Source organism: Centroberyx gerrardi, chromosome 9 (genome assembly GCF_048128805.1).
Source record: "Centroberyx gerrardi isolate f3 chromosome 9, fCenGer3.hap1.cur.20231027, whole genome shotgun sequence".
NCBI lineage: Eukaryota > Metazoa > Chordata > Actinopteri > Beryciformes > Berycidae > Centroberyx > Centroberyx gerrardi.
This window is the reverse complement of record NC_136005.1, coordinates 18,041,526-18,062,477: the sequence shown is the minus strand read 5'-3', so window position 1 is coordinate 18,062,477 and position 20,952 is coordinate 18,041,526. Positions and strand designations below refer to the sequence as shown.

The 20,952-nt window shown below is 38.7% G+C and overlaps 1 protein-coding gene across 1 annotated transcript in view; it reads right to left on the bottom strand.

The window, feature by feature from the left end:
- Nucleotides 1–12,847: 12,847 nt before the first annotated feature.
- The window catches only part of oca2 (oculocutaneous albinism II), a 48,118-nt gene continuing 40,013 nt past the window's right edge, over nucleotides 12,848–20,952 (bottom strand). Inside the window, exon 24 of the mRNA XM_071923476.1 lies at nucleotides 12,848–12,935. Within this exon, the coding sequence (XP_071779577.1) occupies nucleotides 12,848–12,935 (88 nt within the window). The remainder of the gene's footprint in view (nucleotides 12,936–20,952) is intronic.

The window sequence follows — 20,952 nt, the reverse complement described above, 5'->3', positions numbered from 1 at the left end:
TGGGACGCCCAAATGAAATACTATGGATGTAATTTGTACACTACTGTAGGCAGAAATTTGATATTCACTCTCATTAAGATCACTCATCTCTATTTAGCCATTGACTCTTGTTTGCATGCAATAGACAACATGACCCCCCAGGAGTTGAAATACATTTGGAAATAGAATTCTACTTAGCTTTTAATGTGAACTGCTTGTCTCATAATTTGATTTCCCTGTGTTTAGACTTGGCATTAGCAACCGTTGAATTGCCTTAGTGTAGTCCGCCCAGAGCTGAGATGAACACCACCAATATATATTTACCTCTGATTAAAAACCTCAGAATGAGGAAAACATCACTTCAGTGAAGGCTTCATCTTTGCCTTGGGCAGCATACTTAAGTGGAACTTTTTGCTGTTCTGTGTTTATTATCTTTGCTACGTTTGTGCCAAATATTTCACGTATGTGCCCAGTCATTCTTGTTTTCAGACAAGGTCAAACAACCCTAAAGAAGAGTAGTTTTGAGTGGCTTTTATATTACAGCACATGTAGTAGTATGTGCTGTGGTTGAAAGCCGGGTTTTTGTTGTAATTTTTGTGTTGTCTCCAGATCTTGGAAATGTAAAAAAAAAAAAAAAAAGGTATGATTCTGAGTGAGCTGATTGGTACATGGCTAATACTTGTTTTCCTAAAATTCAGATTTTTTGTTTTGTTTTGTTTTTTTTGGTCAAATGCCTTTATTGATGCCTTTTGCATACAGTAATAATAGTAGTTGTGTATCTTGGTCACATTGTGATTGTCAGACATGTGATGGGAATTGCAGCCCAGTTGACTTTGCCTCTTGAATTCTGGAGTATTTTACTGAAGTTATTTTGTGGGTGCCATGGTTTATGCTGCATTCACATTGTGGCAGTATACAGTAGACGGCAAACCGGATGGTCATTGTTTTCAATAGGAGAGCAACAGTAATCTCCGCCTACCGTGCCTGAAGACAAACAAGATGCTGAAATGTCTAACAAGATGAACGCAACCACATATGTTTGTGCACCTGCTCTTCTTGTCTCCTCTCCTCCAACATTAGACAGTGAGAATAGTAGTTCTTCTGACTGTCATGTTGGTTCCTTTCTTTTGGATTGTATTCATTTATAGTGGAAATCATATTTCATGATAATTGCAAAACATAACCTGCCACTGAACTATTTGAAAATTAGACATTTTTAAATAAAATAAAATATTGAAATTGATAGTCACACAATACTATTTAACAGATCAAATTTATGGTGTTATTGTTGACTGATATCCCACAATACTGACTGGCATGACTGTTTTTTAGGCCACAATGTGAATGCAAAATTATTGTTTTATTACACATTTGTGATCATTGTTTGGTTGCATTGTCAGTTGATACACTACTCCATTGTGCAGCACAATTGTTACCACATTTTGATTCTCTTTGAAGGGGGATGCAATAAGGTATTCTGAGTGGTGCTATACTGTACACTGACCCTCGCATTTCCATGTTGGGATAAAAAGTGATTACTATTTAGTAGTCTAGTGAGTACTATTTAGGCAAATGGTGTGGTTCAAGGTAGATGCACTTGTTTGCCTCATTTGGTTACTTGCAATGTTTTTGTTCAAAGAGTATTTTTTGGGGGGCATTTTTGCCTTTATTAGACAGTTGACAGAGACAAGGGATGACGTGACAAAGTTTCATGGGGACAAATTTTGTATTCTGCCTGAATAATTTGTTAGGAATTGTACTGACTCATTCTTTTCTCATCTCTGTAATATCAGGCAATGGTGTCAAAAAGAGACGGCACTGCAAGTGGCACAAGAAGGATTAGGAAAAATGCAAATGACCTTTATGAAAGTCCCTGCTTCATTTAACACAGAAGCTTTCTCTGAGTAAGATTCAAATGCACAAGGTCAAGAGTTATTCCGAAAGTGGCCCATGATGGTCATTGAAGTTTTGGAAAGTGCAATAATTTATACAGTCATGTGATCATCAAATATTGGGTTATTCACACTGCACTATGAAAAAATGAGTTACGTTCTTGTTTTAAATTAGCTTTGTGATAAAACATAAGAGGTAAGGGATTTACATAGAACATCCCCATGATGTATCTACACAAACTTATGAGCAGTTAATATTTTCAATGGCTTATAAATTTCTGTGACATCATAGCAGATTTGAAAATTAAAGGCGCATGTACAAATTCAACTGAATGTGCCTTTAAATTGACACAGCAGATTTTTTCAGTGGCTCTCTCCAACACTCCCAGTGTGCCATTTGAGGTTAAAAATGCCTCCAAACCAGAAAAAAATCATATTCCACCTTCATGTCATATATGTTATTGTTTTTTCTTGTCGGGGGGGGCATTGTTTGTTTGTTTGTTTGTTTTTTATATATAACACTTGACAGCCCACACCTTTTGGTAATTTTTATCTATTCAGACACTGGGGAAGAGACAGAAAAAGAGGGAGAGAGACAGAGTAAGGAAGACACACAGGGGCGCTCATGATGGGATTTGATCCTGGGTCAGTTTGGACACATGTGGCTCCAGACGCTCGGCTACCTCTGGGCACCATGTCATACATGTTGAGGACCAGCAGGTCTTTATGCAGATGAGGCGTCTGAAGGAAAATGCCGGAAGAAACCATTCTGCTGATGACTTTTTTAGATGTTAATTGCCTTCAACACTTTATCATGAAATATATCTGCCTGTCATGAATGTGCTATGTAAACCCCTTGCAAAGAAAATGTTGCATTTTTGGTTATTTGGAAAATGATATCACTTCATAAATTTTCTCAACATCAGTGCAGTTTCTGTGACAAGAAGTAAAACAAATTCAGTGCCAACACAGCAGTGATTCTAATCCGCATTAGTATTATTGTGATGAATAAGCCAAAGACAAATTAATCCGTTTCTGAAATATCTCTGATAGGTGAATTCATGTAGAAGGAGATTGTCTTATTTTAGAAAAATAATAGCTATGGCTTCAGTCTTCATGTATTCAGTGCAGTATAAACTGTAAAGTGTAATTTTGAACGTGCTTGAAAACTCTATGAGCGTAACTGGAATAATTAGAGGTGCTCTGCGAATGGTTTATGTAATTTACCAGTTGTTAAACATTCACTTTTGTATCAGTTGTAGCACAAATATTACTAACATCTACTGTTTGTCATGATGAGGTTTTTGAAAGGTGTCCTATTTAAACGCAGAACACCCTCTGCTGCAGTACACAAAGCGTTTTTTTACCACATGCTTTCATAAGCATTCTGTAGACAAACTTTTGCTATTTGCAGTGTATCGCAACAGTAGGCCTACTAAATCACATTTTCGTTGACATGTATTTAGGTCCTTGGCTCTTATCTAACATATACAGTGTACTCAAGTGTACACTTTTTCTGCTTTGTGTTTTCATATTTGTGGATTCAGTGTGACATGGATTTCTCATAATTCAATGGTACTGTCAAGTGCAAGTGTTGAGATTGTACTCCTCAACAGTGTGGCGTCCTGTGAGTGGGGTTGTTCTGATAATATTGCTCCTTCAGCTCCAGCATCTACAATCCATTTCTGATACCCATGCTATTTTCATACCTATGGTTCTTTTTATATCTGAAATGTACATTACTACAAAAGACAGAAATGTGGAATAAAGTTCTTTTTCATTAATGTTTATCATTGCAATCAATTTTGCACTTTATAAGTGTTTTATTTAAATGTATTTACAAAAACATTAAAGGTATTTTACAAGTAGGACTAAATGGTTTTCTTACAAGATGTGCCTAATTATAGACTGTATCTTATACCTCAGACTAGTCTTTTGTTGTAATAAATTTGAGACATTATGCAATGTGAGAAGAAGGATGGGGCCTATTAGGAGTCGACTGTGTTTATAAACTGCTACAGCAAGAGGCCTAGTGAACAGGGCGTCCCTCAAACCCTGTGTGTTTTGGGAAAAAATGTCTCAATAGGATGCCGGCCTCAATAGATGTGCCTGTGCAACATGTTTAACCCTGGTACTAGCTCCAGGCCAGCCTCCTTACACTTAAACTTTATAATCCAAACACCCTGCGAGAGCTAACAGATCCCCAGGGGAACAATAGAATTATTTGTTAGATCAAAACAAATGGGCGCTGACTCTGTCTTCAAATTCAATTGTGTATGTCTAAAATCCAATAAAGTTTTTTCAACCTAAAGGAGGAGGAGAGTAACAAGATTGGGTGGCCATTTGAAAACTGTTTTGTACCATGTGATTTTCTGACACCTATAAACGCATTATGACTTTGTGTTTTCCCATTCGCTAAAGTGGCAAAATGTGAGTCTATATTTATTGATCCTGGCAGCCTATTTCCTTTACACAGACACACACACACACACACACACACACACACACACATACACACATATACATTCATATTTCACAATTCACACCCTCACTTTGATATTTTCTTTATACAAGGACTGACATTAAATGATTGCTAGCTGTGAATGTAAATTGTATTTTGAAGTTGTAAACAAGATTTTCTTAAATTTTAAAGTTTAGAAAATCTTACCCATCAGGTCATGCTCTTCAAAAAGCTGTGGGCATGCATTGGTAATTGACATATTCAAGAAATAAGTATGGTAGCTGTCAAGTCTCTCTTTAAATCACAGGACAAAGAGTGAGAGCAACTCTAGCTGTGTGATGCTACAGTATGGCAGGGTGAACCAAAACAAAAGCATCTTATTCATTGATAAGCATTGTATGTTGGTCCTCCTCTCACCTGCCGTCTCTGGGAGTAAGGTGTTGGTTGCTATGGGAACTATGTTCTTCCAGCACATAATGAAGTGAAACTAAAGATCTGATCACGGATGGGAAACTGTATCTGACCCAGTTTTCTTAACTAGCCTTTACAATATTTTTCATTTTACTTCTAATAAAGCATTTTCAATAAATCCTTCCATTGATACACTGACAATATGCACCGCTGAAACACAGAGACTTGAATGGCCTCTCTACTCTCCAGTAATGCCTGAGTGATGCAAAATGCTGGATATCACATAATGTTTTGCAGCTAAATGAAAGCAAATCAGACTTATTTCAAAGCCCAGCCAGGAGGACCAGAGGCCACAAACCTCGACCTTTGTCCCGCCGATTTGATGGATCATCGGGAGACATATCAGCCTGGTCAGCGTTATCTTTTCATGCTTATAAAGAGATCTCTAAAATGATGGCGTAGGATTTTAAACTCCCTTCATATTTGAATAGAAGGTGCACCAGGTTCTTTACAGTCAGCATATCATCAGTGTGCTGGTAGCAAAGACAGTCTCAAAAACATAAAATCGTGGACTCATTTCTTCATGAAAGTGCATCCCATTAAACCTTGTTCAGCAGAATTCCTCATCCAGCAGCAAAACTGAAGTGAAGAAATATACTTTTCTGATTGTTCAAGCATTACCCAGATGTGGCTGCCCACTAAATAAGTAATAGCCCATTTTGTTAGCTAGCATATCATAAAAGAAGCTGTTCTCATTGTGTGATATCTTCACTTGTGTCACCTGTGGAAATCTTTCCATCACATGCTACAAATTAAGATTACTTTTACAGCCTAAGACAACTAAGTTTGGTCAAAACACTTGTTGAGTTGAAACCTGAATCATGAATTCAACACTCACACCACTAGTCTATTTCATCATGTACACGATGCCTAGATAAGAAATCCAATTAAGTCTATGCTACGCAGTCTTATTTCCCATTTCTGCAATCATCGTGTACATGTCTATAAACAATAAGCCATTGTGATTGTAATGCATTTTTTGTCATAGATATGCAAATGCTCTATTATTAGGGAAGGAAAGAGTAACAAAGCGAGTGAGTTTCGATCAGCTCTGATCACAACTCGGATCAACCAGGAAGAGACACTGCGGCTCTTACTCTTTGAAACCTCTTATCTGTTTGTTTGAAAAGAAAATAATAGGCCTTTGATCACCCATGTTTCAGTGGTATATGCTGTGACAGATAATTATCACAAGCAATTTGGACATTTATATAGTAGTGAGTGGAGCCCATACATTTTTGTAACTTCTAAATCAAAAGTTGGGCCGAGAGTCTGCAGGTTTTCATTCCAACCAAACTTTTTTAGTTTTTTGGTTCACTGATCTGTTCCTCCTCTCTGGTTCAAATTGTGTTAGTCAGTGAAATCACCAGCGTTGTATTCAGCTCTTATCTTCAATCTACAGTACTTCCATTTTAATGTACTGGTCAGTTGCTCAAAGAGACACCAGTGGTCCAACATACAAAGCTTATCTATTGAAAAGAAGAAAAAAAAAAAGATGTGTGGGCAGCACAGGCCATTTACTCATTCACCTGTGGGGAAAAGCCAGGCTGACCGGCCATGCTGTCTACTCCAGATGAAGTAGGTCTGTGATTTATGTGTACAAGTCAATTCAACTTTTAATTAAAAACACACTGATATCAATCTTCACATAGTTGCATGTCTCTATTTCGTTAACAGAAGGCAGTCTTATGGAAAGCAGCCGTGCAGATGTTGGTGCTCATACTTCAACCTTCAGTCAGGATTATTAGGGTTAGTATCAAATAAATGAGCCCACTTTTCTCCAGTGGGCAACAATGAATATTGAGTTAAATTTAATTCAGTAACATATTAAACCATATTTAGAAAGGGGTCATTTATAATTGTATGCCTGCAATCTGTTGTATTTAAAGCATTTTGGAACAAATTCACAATCTTTTCTTCAATAGGCTTTGACAATGAGAATGAATGCCTTTCCATAGCAACCTGCTAGAACATAACCTCCCACCATAATAGAAAAGCTGCACAGAGTGTGGGGCTGTTATTGTGTTATTAATCATCTTGTTTCCTTTTATGGGAGTCTGTCAGAATGTAAAAACCGTCCTTTACTAAAGTGACACAGACATTAATTTCCACACTGTAAATGTCAGTTTTAAAACAGCCTCAGAGGAAGTCAAACGCCTTCTGACAAGTCCTCTGCACACTTCTTTTCATAGCATACTGGAAAACTGATCCAGTTTTTGAGCTACACAAAAATTGTTCAGTGTGCATCATTTTTGTTTTAATATATCCTTATTATATCCTGACTGATGATATCCAGTCCTTACTTACGATATTTTTCTTCTTCTACTTGAAACTAATATAAAAGTCATGCCAGAGGGGTAATAATGTAAAAATATTATTTTTACTTTAGTTGAAGATAGGGCACCAAGGTAAAACTTGGTTTGGTTACATTCCAAGATGTGACCAAAATCAGAAAACAAGAATTTCACAGATTACTACTTTAAATCCTTTTTCAAAGCTGAAAATTCGATGAAATTCATACAGTTTGACTGACTTTGAATGACAGGTTATTAGCTAATTAAATTCTAACAGACAATCCAGTTGGCGCCTACAAAGTATAGACTTATCAGTGAAAAACATGAGAACATGCTCATACACCCTCAGCACATCCCTGTCCCGTCTGTGCATGTACTGCAAAAATATTTTACTTTCAAGATTGAAGACCTGAATTTCACTACTGTGCTCAGAAACACCAATTTTTAAGTACCCTAATGGCCAGTAATGTGATCATAAATGTCATCACTCACATTTTCAACAGGGATAGCTGAAAATGAACCCAAACACTAGAGTAGGCTATATATCTATCTTTTGCATTTTTTATCTTTTACATTTATTTCATTTCATTCATTCATTAAATATTTTTTTGCCATTAAGATACACCATCAGAACAGAAACAGAATCACACATTTAAAAATTTAACTTGAATGCAAGTCACTTGTTTTAAGTACCTGTTAAACTAAGATCTCAACTCATGCAAGGCAATCATTAATTTTTCCATAACAGTGGAACCCAAAGTACTGTACATCAGGACACAAAGATCCATTCTTGGCACTCAACTGAAATGAAACGTTCTCCACACTCACAGTGCGTTCCACTTGAGACCTGCAAAGCCTATGAAAGGAACATTCGAAGTGCTACACTATGGCAAAATGCCACAACAGCCAACTACAACTACAACCGCCCTTATTGCAGCATGATGAATCACAGAATCATTGCTCAGCACAACATAGGGCATCTGTGAAAACAGCCTGGCTTCAAGTACACTATTGCCCATGTACTGCAGCATAGAGTCATTATATTTGTGTTGTGTCTTACTTTGTTTCAGTTCATTTTGTTCTAAAATATAATCATCTAAAAATATTTCCTAATTTTCAATTCAAACAGAAATCAATCAATCAAACAACAATATTGGAACAAAGTTATTTATTAGATGATAGGGAAAATATAGGGAAAAGGCTTCTTCCACATGGTATCTGATATCTACTGACAGTGTAGTTTCATGAGTAAAACTAGTTAAAATGAAAGATCTCCCATGAGCTCGGTCCTAGATGTAAGGGTGATCAAAGAAGGAAATGTTTATCTCACTCTATATCGTATTACTTTGTCTTGTAACAGGGAGATCAGGCTTTTTTTTTATAATAGCCTTTAAAGTGAATCCTCTTAAGCTCCCCACTCCACTTCTTAATTACAGAGGGCAGAACACATTTAATCCCATCTTAATGAATAAGAGCATTAGCCATGGATAGAGGGGACTTCTTAGAGAAAATTGAACGAATTCTCATTGAACCAGGATAATTAATTAGTTCATATGGTCAGTGGAGCAATAGTGTCACCAAATTCAAACACCATATTCAGCAATGAACAGATTTCAATTTATTGTCTCATATAAAAATTGTTTATTCATAAACACTGATATGTAAAACTATGGTGTGAAATGACTGTAACATATACATCCATACTACTGCATTGTCTCTATGTTTGTGGTGGTATACTTGGATCAGATGCAGTTCAAATAATCTGGGGTGGTCGAGCATACAGTATGATCAATTTATGGCTGAAATACAGAAGAAGGCATGTAATGTTCTGGATGAAGACACAGGGTGATGGAGGCCTGCCATTACAAGTAATGCATGTAGCATAAGCGAATGCTAATTATACTTGCCAGAAAGGGAGCACATCATGAGCTGTTTAATATTTATTGTGTTTCACATTGCTTTCCTCAGATCACATTACCATAGAGCACAAAGCGTAGTTTAGCGATCACATTTCATCACACATTTTCATTGCACATAAATAATTTGAGCTGCTCTCCACCAACAAATTATCACCATTTCCTTCGACTTCATCATCTTGACATTTTTGCGTTATCCAGCATGTGGTAAATATTGAAATGGTGGTGACAAGAGAAGGTGTTGGGGTGTGTGTGTGTGTGTGTGTGTGTCAGAGTTTGAAACGCACGGCATCTGTTTGGCGCATGAAAGGGTTAGATAACAGTTAGGTTTAGGCAAGTAAAACTTTGGTTAAGGTTAGGGAAAGGTTTTGGTCATGGTTAAATAAGAAAAAATCTTCAGCATCCTGGTGGTTCAGTGTCACTTTGCTGTCCTCCCCCTCTCTCGCCCAGTCTTTGTGTCAAAGTGTCAAATATAAAGGTGAAAATGGCAAAAAAAAACAAAAAAACACCCCATTTTAAGACGTCGTGCCCATTTCATGAAATGTCAGGAGACCACATGCTGAGCTTTCAACACATCACGTCCTTCCAATGAGAAAAACAAGCCAGAACTGTAAAGAGTTCTTTGGTTTCTGGCTTTGGGAAATAATTGATCATTATTTGATTGGGCTTCCCTATATCACAGTATTAAAAAACAATTCTTAAGTGCTATTTCCCTTTCATATTTTCAATATTGTTCCTGTATTATATATTCACTTTAAGGAAGACATGACTGATTGCTTGAAAACTTGGTTGGTGTTACTGATTTGAGTCCTCACTGATTCCTTTAAACACGGATTGAATATTCAGTAAGCTTCTGTCTTGAGGGAAGTGTCTGAGTCAATGACCACGATAAATATGCTCATAACTCTCAGTGATCTGTTTGTAAAGCTAGGTCTCTATCAGTGGATGCATGACCAAACCTAAGACCAGATAAGTGGCTCACAGTACGGCTGGATTAGCTCCAGCTCGAATGAAATGTCAGCAGTTATGCAAAAGAACAAAGCAAATGAGCAAAACCTAAACTGCTGAATCAGAGCCTTCTTATTCTCTCTTTACTAACTTCCAGGAAATCCAGGGTTCAGATAGATAGATAAATAGATAGATAGATAGATAGATAGATAGATAGATAGATAGATAGATAGATAGATAGATGAATCACTTTTTCTCGACTGAAAAAACTCACACTCTTGCTGTTACTAACACTATTATATTTCTATTATTGCTCTCTCCACCTTCACATAAAACCAGTGTCTGGATGCAAGAAGTCCAGATAAATTCACTGAGGGATGTTGAAAGGCATTCTGGGAAATGTAGGAAGTCACTAACTGAAATAGAGGTAGACAAGGCAGGTTGAAGGAAACAAAAAAGGTAAATTGCAACACTTCATCACAAGATAACTCTGCACTTAACATCATAGACTGATGATATATAACAGTGTGAGAGTGTCTGAAGGTGGAATTTTCCTAATTAATTAATTCCTTGAATTAATTAGCTGCTAATTAGCGATGTGATCCAGAGTGCTGCTCCATTATCACAACAAGCTGGACAACACACAAAGATTCACAAAGACTGTAACAAACTGCTGTGTTACAGACCGGTGTCTGTCCTGCTCCCCTGGGAATACCTTGATAATGTGAAACAGAGCTACAGACGCTACATCTGTGTCGCTGGAGTCCCGTTGGCCTGCAGCCTGACTCATTAAAGGGAACACAAACGCGTAAGTCAGTTTCAGTCTCCGTCACTGCCAATAAACAGCATAGGAGTGGAGCGGTACATATGGCAAGAGAACAGCACTGCCACCGCAGCATCAGAGGAAACGCCATATGCCAAACCCTTCCACATTAAAGGAAAAATCCTTACACTGCTAGATATCTCCAGCCTCTGATGTTCAATGCACTCCAGCAGTTATTTTATGGTGAACTGCTGTACTTTTTTGATGTATCTACTTTCCTTCAACCTGCCTCTTCTACTTCCACTTCGGTTAGTGATTTCCTACATTTCCCAGAAAGACTTTCAACAGCTTCCAGAGAACAGGTGTGAACTTGTTTCATTCAGCTGTGGGTTATACATGGAGGTGGACAAAGCAATAGTGATAGCACACTAGGAGCAAGACAGCAGGAGTTTTTCCAGTCAAGAAAAAGTGACAGTCGCTCCTCTTACTTGCAACATATCTTGTTGCATTGCATCATGAACTATTGAGGCTGCTGTCAGTGGGGAAATTGGTCTCTCTTCCTCTTCTGCGATGGATTTCTCCCTGTATGATTGTTGAACATCAGTGAAAAATGATGGATCTAGAGAGAAGCCCTCTCTCTTTGATTCTGAGGGACTGACACCAAAACATGACATTTAGCGCTGACGTTTTAGATAGTGGAAAAATGTTCTGCCATCAAACTCTATTGTAGCTACATTGGAAATATCTCAACATGACATGAAATAGTCTACATTTGGCCAGTTATCCACAGAAATAAGAAATATACGCCACCTAACAACACAATGGGACCAGGAATCTAAGGTATCTTGCCAATAGCTGTTTTTTAAGTGTTTTAGGGGGGATTTTTCCTTTCAATGTGTACATTTACCCACTCTCATCACAAATGCTATATCTAAGCTGTTAATGAAGAATAAGACAAATCACACACAGGCAAATAAAATCCAGAAATATAAATGTTTTATTGTTCATGTTGATCTTCTCTGTCTTATGAAAGTTTCAACCATCAGATAAATATGTTGTTTGGTTTGTGGGGCTGTACAATAAACACGGGAAATACCATGTTGTCCATTCCATGTAAGGGCATTAACATAACTGAACTTCCTCGATTAAATATGGTTAACTGAAAAATCACTGAATTAATATCAGATTACTGTGTACACAGTACATATGGTAGTATACAACGTTTTGATAACATTCTACATCTCTACTTCACTTAATCAATAATGTATGGTTTTCCATTTGATTGTTGCTGCACTTGTCTTTCAAATTAAATTGATGTTTGGGCATCTGACAAACAAAAACAAACTTTATTAGGCATTTACCATTATAAAATCCCTTTCATTGGGTATTGTGGTACCTTCAACGTATAAATATAAGTTTGGGTGGAAAGTTTGACCAGAATGAATAATGATCTTTATTCTAAATGTTTCTAAAAGCAAATCAATGGAATACTGTAGCTCCTTTAGCAAATTAGTTGCTGTAAACAGACCGCAGGAATGAATAGCCTGACCTCATAGGCGATAGCTGGAATCAGTTACACTGATCATAACCACAGAGGCAGTAGCACCACAGAGAGCATTATGGAGTGGGGCCATTAGTTTCCTTCCCTTGGATTAAGGTGTTTTTTGAGGATAGAAGGTTTAGTCAAGTTTTGAGGAAGTCGATAACTCAATGGGGGGACACGGGACCAGCCATCTAGAACGGGTTCAATTCACACGCATCATACTTTCTTTCCGTCATTGTTTTGATGTTTGGTTCAAAAGCCTGGTCAAAGCGACTATAATTCTGGTTCCTGCTCTGGCATCATGGTCGCCGCACATCTTTGTCACTGTTGTTCCAACGTTCTTTACTGTATAAACCTTGTTATTTTTCTATACTTTGCAAAATATGGCTGTTGTGCTTCATGTAGAGCCTGGAATGTGACCAGTCAATCAAGTTACTTATCACAATCCAGTGAACTGAAACTTTAAATGCTTGAAGGAGTGGTGGATTTCTACATGCACACACACACACACACACACACACACACACACACTCACACACACACAATAACAGTCTCTTTGGCTCTGCACAGCAGTTGTAGATCACATGTTCCAGCCCAGTCCGATGTGTGTGGCCAGCAGGTAGCACATGCCTATCATGCACGTCATTATCATCATGGGGAATCCCAGCCTGTGAGGAGAAAGAGAACAACATCCTAAGAACAATGTTATGAACTGCAAGATCCTCCAACTGTTACTGTGGACATTTTGCTTTACTGTCGGAGTTGAGAACATTCAAAGAACCACTGAGGAACCATAATGATGAACCAATAATTATGCTAAGAATGACTTCAGAGTTTCAAGTGGCTCTTCAAATAGAGCCACTTGAAAGCCACTTTATAAAGCAACATTTTACCCAAAAAGGATCTTGTTCGAAGCTGTATTGTAGTGTATTTCTGTAATCATTCATAATTAATATTCTAAAAAGAATTAGATTATATTTAATTCTAACAAAATTGAATAAAACGCACAATGTGAAGATAAATGTAACAACTTGTCACGCACTTCCCAGCGTAAAGAAGAAGTGTGGTCATGTGATTACTACTTTTGTGCCACACCACAGCACGCAGGGCCGCTGCATAAGCCCAGTTATTGAAATGGTATTATGGAAGCAGAGACGCCAGACTTCCTGCACTCCGGTGCGTAAGCAGCTTTCCTGGTGAGCCCGCTTCCCAAGAGTGACATGTGGAAAGTCCTTTATCTGCGTGATTGTACAACATCCATCTGGAATAAGTGTTACCAGTGTAATTACAACTGTGTCAGCGGTAATCTCCCCCGATACTATCAGTGTGGCATCTACTGCCTTTTGACCTCGGTCTTGTTGCACCATTCTAGAGAGGAAACAAGCTCTCAAACAGGATATTTTTGGATCGCTCGCTCTGCTGTAAACAGCTGAAAAACTGGTTTAAGATAGATTTAAGATAGAGTTGCTTTCTTCAGTTTGGCCTGCATACATGGAGTTGGTCAACATGTCATCAAAGAACATTGCTTTGGACATTGTGATTATACTTGACATTAAGAGTCGATGGGCTTGACAACAATATACACTGTAACAAGAAATAAAGTGTTTTGTTGTGTTTCTCCAATCCCCTCTATTACAATAGGAAATGGCATATATACAGTATACATATATATATATATATATATATTGTTAGATCTAGCTAGGCTCATTCTCAGTAAAGTCCTTTGAGACATGCTTGTGATAAAGGACTATATAAATAAATGAACTTGAACTTGATATATTGCAGTTGTCTGACATAGCAATCCTCAAGCCTCTCAAGAGATTTTAATAGTGTTAACTTGGCCTAAAAATGTGCGATTCAAGACACATTTGGCAAAGTTAGTCTACATCACACAAATGGAGCTAACTGCCTGGAGCAACTTATTCCCAGTGCCCTTCATGCATAAATGTTTGATAAGGCTGTGGGTGCTGTATGATGTCACTTCATGTCACACTTGATATCACAGCTTCCATCTGCAGACATTTTGTGTCCCTCCTCGTAAGCATCCAGTTTAATGCGATCTGGGATGCAAAATGGGCCAGGTGAAAGCAACCCATATGTAAAGAGTGTAAAACCTTGTAAATCCACAGTTTAAAAAGCAGACAGCCTGGTGTTTTGAATGTATAACAGAACGGAAGTTAGCTCAAGTGAGATTAGTAATCCAAGCTGCCATTAACAAACTGAAGTAGCAAACAGATCAAACGGATTAGCCAGACCACACAGCCACAGGATGAGTAGATTCATGCAAATCATCCACACTTCATCAGTGATGTATATTTAAGTAAACTGAGCGTGAGCAGGTCACAGTGAATTGATGTTAAAGACACCTGATTGAACAGAAATTAACATTAACATTTCAGAAAAAAACTCATGTACAATCGCTGGGATTCTGTATATCTGTTCTTATTTTCTTTATGCAGCCAAAAGCTCCATGTCTGGGTACTATGCTACACTATGCTGAGAGATTTCCTGCAGGTCATGATCAACAGTCACAGTGACTGGTAATTTGCTGACAGGGACAAGGCTTCAAGTATCTAGAAAGCATTACTGTCATGCTCTGAATTCCCTCATTGGACAACTTGTTAACCACACTTCAAGATAAGCAAGTGGAACGGCACTAGAGGCCGAATCAATCTGCTGTCTGCATGCAGCTGGCCTGGTATTTATAAACAGGTGTCTTCTATGCAATTGCCTTTTTTCAGAGGCCAGTTCTCCTGTGTGAGATAAAAAGACCAGATGCATATAACGATAGGTGGGAAGTAACAGGGAAATATAATTTCATGTTGGGGAATATAGGCCTCTTTATGAGGTAATATATACTTGTATATTACTTTTTGCATACTACCTCATAAAGAGACCTATTGTCTGACTTTCAATTTTTTACATACTGCTTCTTTTATAGTTTTGTGTTTGTTGTGTGTATTTATTGTGACCTACAGGAGGAAGCCACCAAGTCAAATTCCTTGTGTGTGCAAACTTGCTTAGCCAGTAAAACTGATTCTGATTCTGATGTGTTATTAGAGGATTGATCCCCATAGGGAAATTCTCTTTCCACCCGCCCCCTGTCCGCAGTGAGGTCAGAGCGGCAGAACAACACTGGAGCTGGTAGGGATTCAGTGTGTTGCTCAAGGACACTTCAGCAGAGCAGATGCTTGCTGACACAGGGGCTGGAACCCAAGTCCAGCTGAAGTCCAGTCTGCCTACTCACTAAGCAGCCCGCTGCTCAGAGGAATAGATCGAGACAGACCCAACAATGAGATGTTACAAAATTATTTACCAAATGAGATCACATCACGCTTGGTGACAGACTCTACACACAAACAACCAACTAACCTAAACACACAGTTAAATGTGTAGCTGAGGACCTGTGGCAGAGTAAATTTTGGTCCGAGGCCTTAGGAAACTAGCTCTATTCTCCCTGTGTCGGCTGAAGTTCAGACACAACTCTGCTGATCAATGGCAAAAAAGTAGCAATAACAACGTAAATGAGTGATTAATTATAGCATAGGCCAGGCTGTTTTTCCCCACAGTTTCAGCGTTCATTACTAAATCAGTATCATCAATTTAAAATTTGTCATCAGATGACTCCAGAACTCCAGATGGTTTGTCATTTGGATGTCTACCATGTCCTACTTGGACACATGGCTGCTCCGAGGGCCAGAGATCTGTTTGCTCCCAGTCTCTGACACAGATAAGGAGGTTTTGGAGGGCAAGTAGAGGGAGCAATGAATGCATATCCGCTATGTATAGTTAGAGTGCCGGCTATTAATCTTTGTCAAAGCAGCAAGAAATGTATTAAAACTATAGAACCCTTTCTGAAAAATGAAGGGAGCCCAAATTGTTAAAATACCATTTAGAGCAGATGTTACTTCCTAGTGTCCTGGTGCAGTGTGGAATATAAAAGTCACGACCAAATAGACAATAACCATAAACCTACTGCTGCCATACTTCACACTGATGATGTTTCACATGTCAGTGTTTATTTTGGACATGTAGTCCAGGTCAAACCAGAAACTCAACCTCATATTCCATCTGGTCTAAATGTGTTTTTACCAACAGAGGTTCTGTTAGTTTTTCAGTAGGCACACATCCATTAGGCTGATGTCTTTGTCTCTGAAACAATGAAAAACTAGTAGCCCTTGGTCTCATTTATTATGCTACATCACATATTAACTGTATTGGAACTTGTCTGATCAAATATTAAAATAAAAAATGGACAAAAAAAAACAAGTAACAGAGACTTAACTATATTCTTTGCCACACACAAAAACCAGACATGCACACACATGCACACACATGCACACGCATGCTGCAGGATCACTGAAAAATCCTGAAAAAAATCCTTAAGATTACAGAAAATGGTCTATTTAAAAAGACAAAAAGCACTGTACTCATTCTGTAGTTGAACTGAAAAGCTGTCCGTGTTCGTTCTACATTTCCTGTCCTCAGAATTGAAAAGGGTTAGCCGCTCTTGGCTTACTGTATCTGTTCCTTTCTCTCTCTTTATATAAAGTCTGCTAAATCAGAAGCCATTTAAAAGCCCCATTTAAAGATGACCTTTTCAGAACGCCCCATGTATTGAGACTTCAAGTCTGGAGAAGCTGAGAAAAGCATACGAAAAGTTCAGAGGTCCTTATATAAAATAATTAATGGGGTGTGTGTGTGTGTGTGTGTGTGTGTGTGTGTGCGCGCATGCACTTCTAATATTTGTGTGTGAATGGATCTATATTACTCTGCTTTATCTGTTTCTACATTCAGATAATGAAAATTATGCCTTTTTCCATTTGATATGCATGTGGAAATGTCATTTGTATTTGAGCTAAGGATTAATGAGGCTAGTCCAGTACTTAGGCTAATTAATAAGGAATTAAATATGGGGTGATGTTGCATTTGAATTGCAACAGAGTACAATTTTTTGAGTGGCCAGTTGAATTCAGGCACAAAGGTCAAAATGATTACCATTTTGAATTTACACAACAAAGGTTTAATCAGGGATGAATGAACAATATAACCTCCAACAAAAATGTACCACAAAATGAATAGCTAAATGAGGTAGTTATCCCGAGCTGTCTGAAACAAAGCTTGGCTCAGGTCTGCCTCTGGATATTTATCTGCACCGCAGAGAATAATAAGAATGTGACCTTTCACTTCCCTTTCTTAAAGGTTTCCTGTCCTATTGATCACAAAGCCCCTCTTAGGACATTCAAAAATGTTTCTGAGAAGTTTGCAACAGCCTGCTGGTAGGATTCGGTAGCAATGTTAGCAAAGTTTTACTTTCAAAATCACTTGCAAGTGACTACACATACTTCCATATTTGTAGTAACAGCAAGAATACTGTAAGTGATAGAACTGTTTCAAAGAATTTGTATATGATTTCATTCATACTCCATTGACTTGCATTATTTAACAGTATTGAAATGCCAACAGAAGGCTGGTGCCAATCAAACCAAAACTGCTGTGAGAACTTTTTGTATGTCCAGAAAGAGTCTTGATCAGTGATCATTTGCAAAGGCTTGGAAAAACCCAAAAGAACAAAAAAAAGAGATTGGAAGCACCTTAGATCAGAAGGTGAGACTGTGCACAGGTTAGGGGGCACGATCTCCCCGATGGCCTTAATGAAGAACTTGATCTAGCATGTTTCCTTTGAAATAGTTTGTGCATGTTGCTTGCCTTTTTTGGTTTATGTCTTTTCAGTAAATATGTATATATGTATATATGATCACTTACTGTTTTCTATCATGTGTTGTTACAGTAGAGGTCTGGGCTGTACTCACTCTCAGGTGTTCTGACTTCACCATTTCTCCTTTCCTATTTCTAGCGACCTCCTACATTTCACTGCTGCCTGGGGAAGAACACTAAGCTTAAAACACATTGCATAGAGCTGCATGTATTATATAAGCCTTTCTTTTGCTGTTTCATGCATTTTTGTTGATTTGCACTTATTCAGCTGGAATAAATATTCACCTTTTGTATCTAAGGTGCTTCTAATCTCTGTATTTTGTTCATTCTGGGAAAGGCTTTTCCCCACTGTTTTCTATGTGTATACTTGGAAAAATCCAAACCTCAACCGTTCCTTTAAAGGCTTTTTGGCACTTAATTACAGTGTCCCGTTTCTACTTTGCCTGTATTCCACACTTATACACACTTCATACAAAGCTGTGGGTACATGATGTGCTGCTGTCATATGCTATGGAGGCTGACATTGGTAATAATCAGCAGAAAGACTGAAAACCCTGTTTGCTATGAAAATCTCATATTACAAGTCTGTGACAAGCTAACCTGTTGTCTTTTGCATGCATACAATGCCATTATACAGCTGAGTTGAAAATAAATTGAGTGATCATTGTCATCGACTTCACTGTGCTGGTTTCTTAATGATAGCGTAAAAGCCATAGCCACATCTGTTACAGTGGATGATTGTTAGACCTCCCTGCTAAGTGGTGCTATTGAACAGAAAATGTCAGCTCTCTCAGAGGGTAAAGAATCAATGATTCAAAAAATACTCCAGAGTTAGATAGCAATGCAGCATTCAGTACTGTATATATATAATTACACCTGTGTAGTGCTATATATATCGATCTGTAGTGGCTGCGGAGTTGCTGCAAGTTTCATATAGCTTGATAGTGTTAAGGTCATCCAAAAATTATGGGAAATATGATGGTGTCACAAGGCTAAGTCCTTTAAATAGTCCATTAACATGAGACCATTGTGATTGTATCTTTCTGGAGTGAATGTCCTCTTGGAGGATGGATGGAGTCAGTAATCTCTAAACTGTTATCATAAGCAGACAAGCTGAGGTCACCTCTAGACAAGTGAATCCGTTTCTGCTGAGCAATACCCATTTCCCCATCATGCACAGCATGGAGGGACAGAGGGCAGATGAAAAAGTTGCCACAATACAGGATAGAGAGGGACAAGGTTCACCTTGGCTAAAAATCCCCGTCGTACATTGTGATCCCGCACATTGATTTAATTGCATATGATGGAAGCTCTTTGAAAGTCCTGATGTAATCTCAAAGTCTCTCTTCAGATAAACCCAAAGGGACACGCTCCTCTGACTGTGGGGGTTTTATGCTTGGCAAAGAGCAGCGCCTGGTCCTCATCACAATGCTTGACCTGTGCTATTCAGTAAGCAATAAGTCAAGTAAAATTAACAAATATACAGTGGTTGCACTGTGAAAGGTGAAAAGTGATACAGAAAATATTATTTTTACCTCCAAAAATATATAGGATATTTTTCTGTGGTTGTCTAAGCTTTTATCACTGATTGCTGCACATGTTGGTGTTTGTTTTCTTGCAAATGAAGGCAGCACACCTGCAGTCTCCAGTGCAGTGGACCATTGTTTCCAGTCCCCATCGCAGACGCAGAGAGCTGGAACCATGAATGGGAATAATAATTCTGTCACATGGTGAGAGAATCCCACAGGACAAAGAATGGCAGCATAAGGTGCAGAGAAAAACTGAATAATGGTCTTCTCTCCCTACATCAGTTTACATTGTTTAATGCCATTTTGTTTGGAGCCTGTTTGTTTACCTGGCAGACAATGCTCAGTGAAAGACAAACCCCAGGAGCTCTACCCAAGTAAAAAACGACACAAAAACACAGGGCAGTGCAGTTATCAGAGTCCTAGTGATTTGCACCCAGAGAGGATTGGTACAGTATGTTATGGTGAGTCTGGTTAGCCTGTCGATGCCCTGTCATTTAGCTGGGATGGGAGGGGAGGATGCAAGGCTGACCTGCAGGAAAACAACTTAGGCAAAGATTAAATAGAAGTGTAACGACAAAAAACATGTGAAATGTTCGCCTCCAGATTCAATACCAAGGTGCCGCGCTCCCCAGGTTAATGGCTTTGGGAGAGGAGGATCACCAGGGCTCAGAGGTATGAAGGGAGCATCAGAGACCATAACACCTAACTGCTGAGCTATTCGGGGCTTCTCATTTTCCTGTGTGATGGCCTATCAGACATTCAAGTCCCAGTGGGATCATCAGGGCCTTTAATTTAAACACCTCATACAGCGCTAGTCTGGAGTTGCAAACAGTCTTCTCTCCTCTTACCTGTCCCTCTGTACAGCTGTGACCCGTGCCACAGATAGCCAATTACAGGCAGTGCTGTATGCTTCTGTGTAGTAACTGTAACTACCGTAGCACAACTACAGTGGGAGAGAGTGTGCTGCCATTCTTATTTGCTTTAATGAAAAGCTATGCAGAAGGACCACCCCGGGTCTTTTCAACGCACTAACCATGATATGTCAACATACTGTAACTCTGATGACTTATTCCACCAATAATAATTATTTCATACAATTATACTGATGGTAATTGGCACTTTGAGGCAGCGTGAGGAGAGAGGAAGCTAGCAATAAATGAGGAATTGTGCAGACGTCAAACATGTTCTCCCTCCCTTTCCTGGCAAAGCCAAAGGTCTCTTGTGGTTATCTTGTCCCCTCGCCCACACCGACCACACCTTCACTGCCCATCCCCTGCTCCTCTGCTCCTCCCTAGAGGGGCCCTAGAAAGACGCGTTGCAACTGAAGGAATCCCACAAGTGGAGCCTTGCTGCAAATTCAGGGCAAGCTACCACAGAAAACTAAAAGCCATACTTTAATGTTACATGTCGCACCATAGCTTCACCAAATACAGAGTAC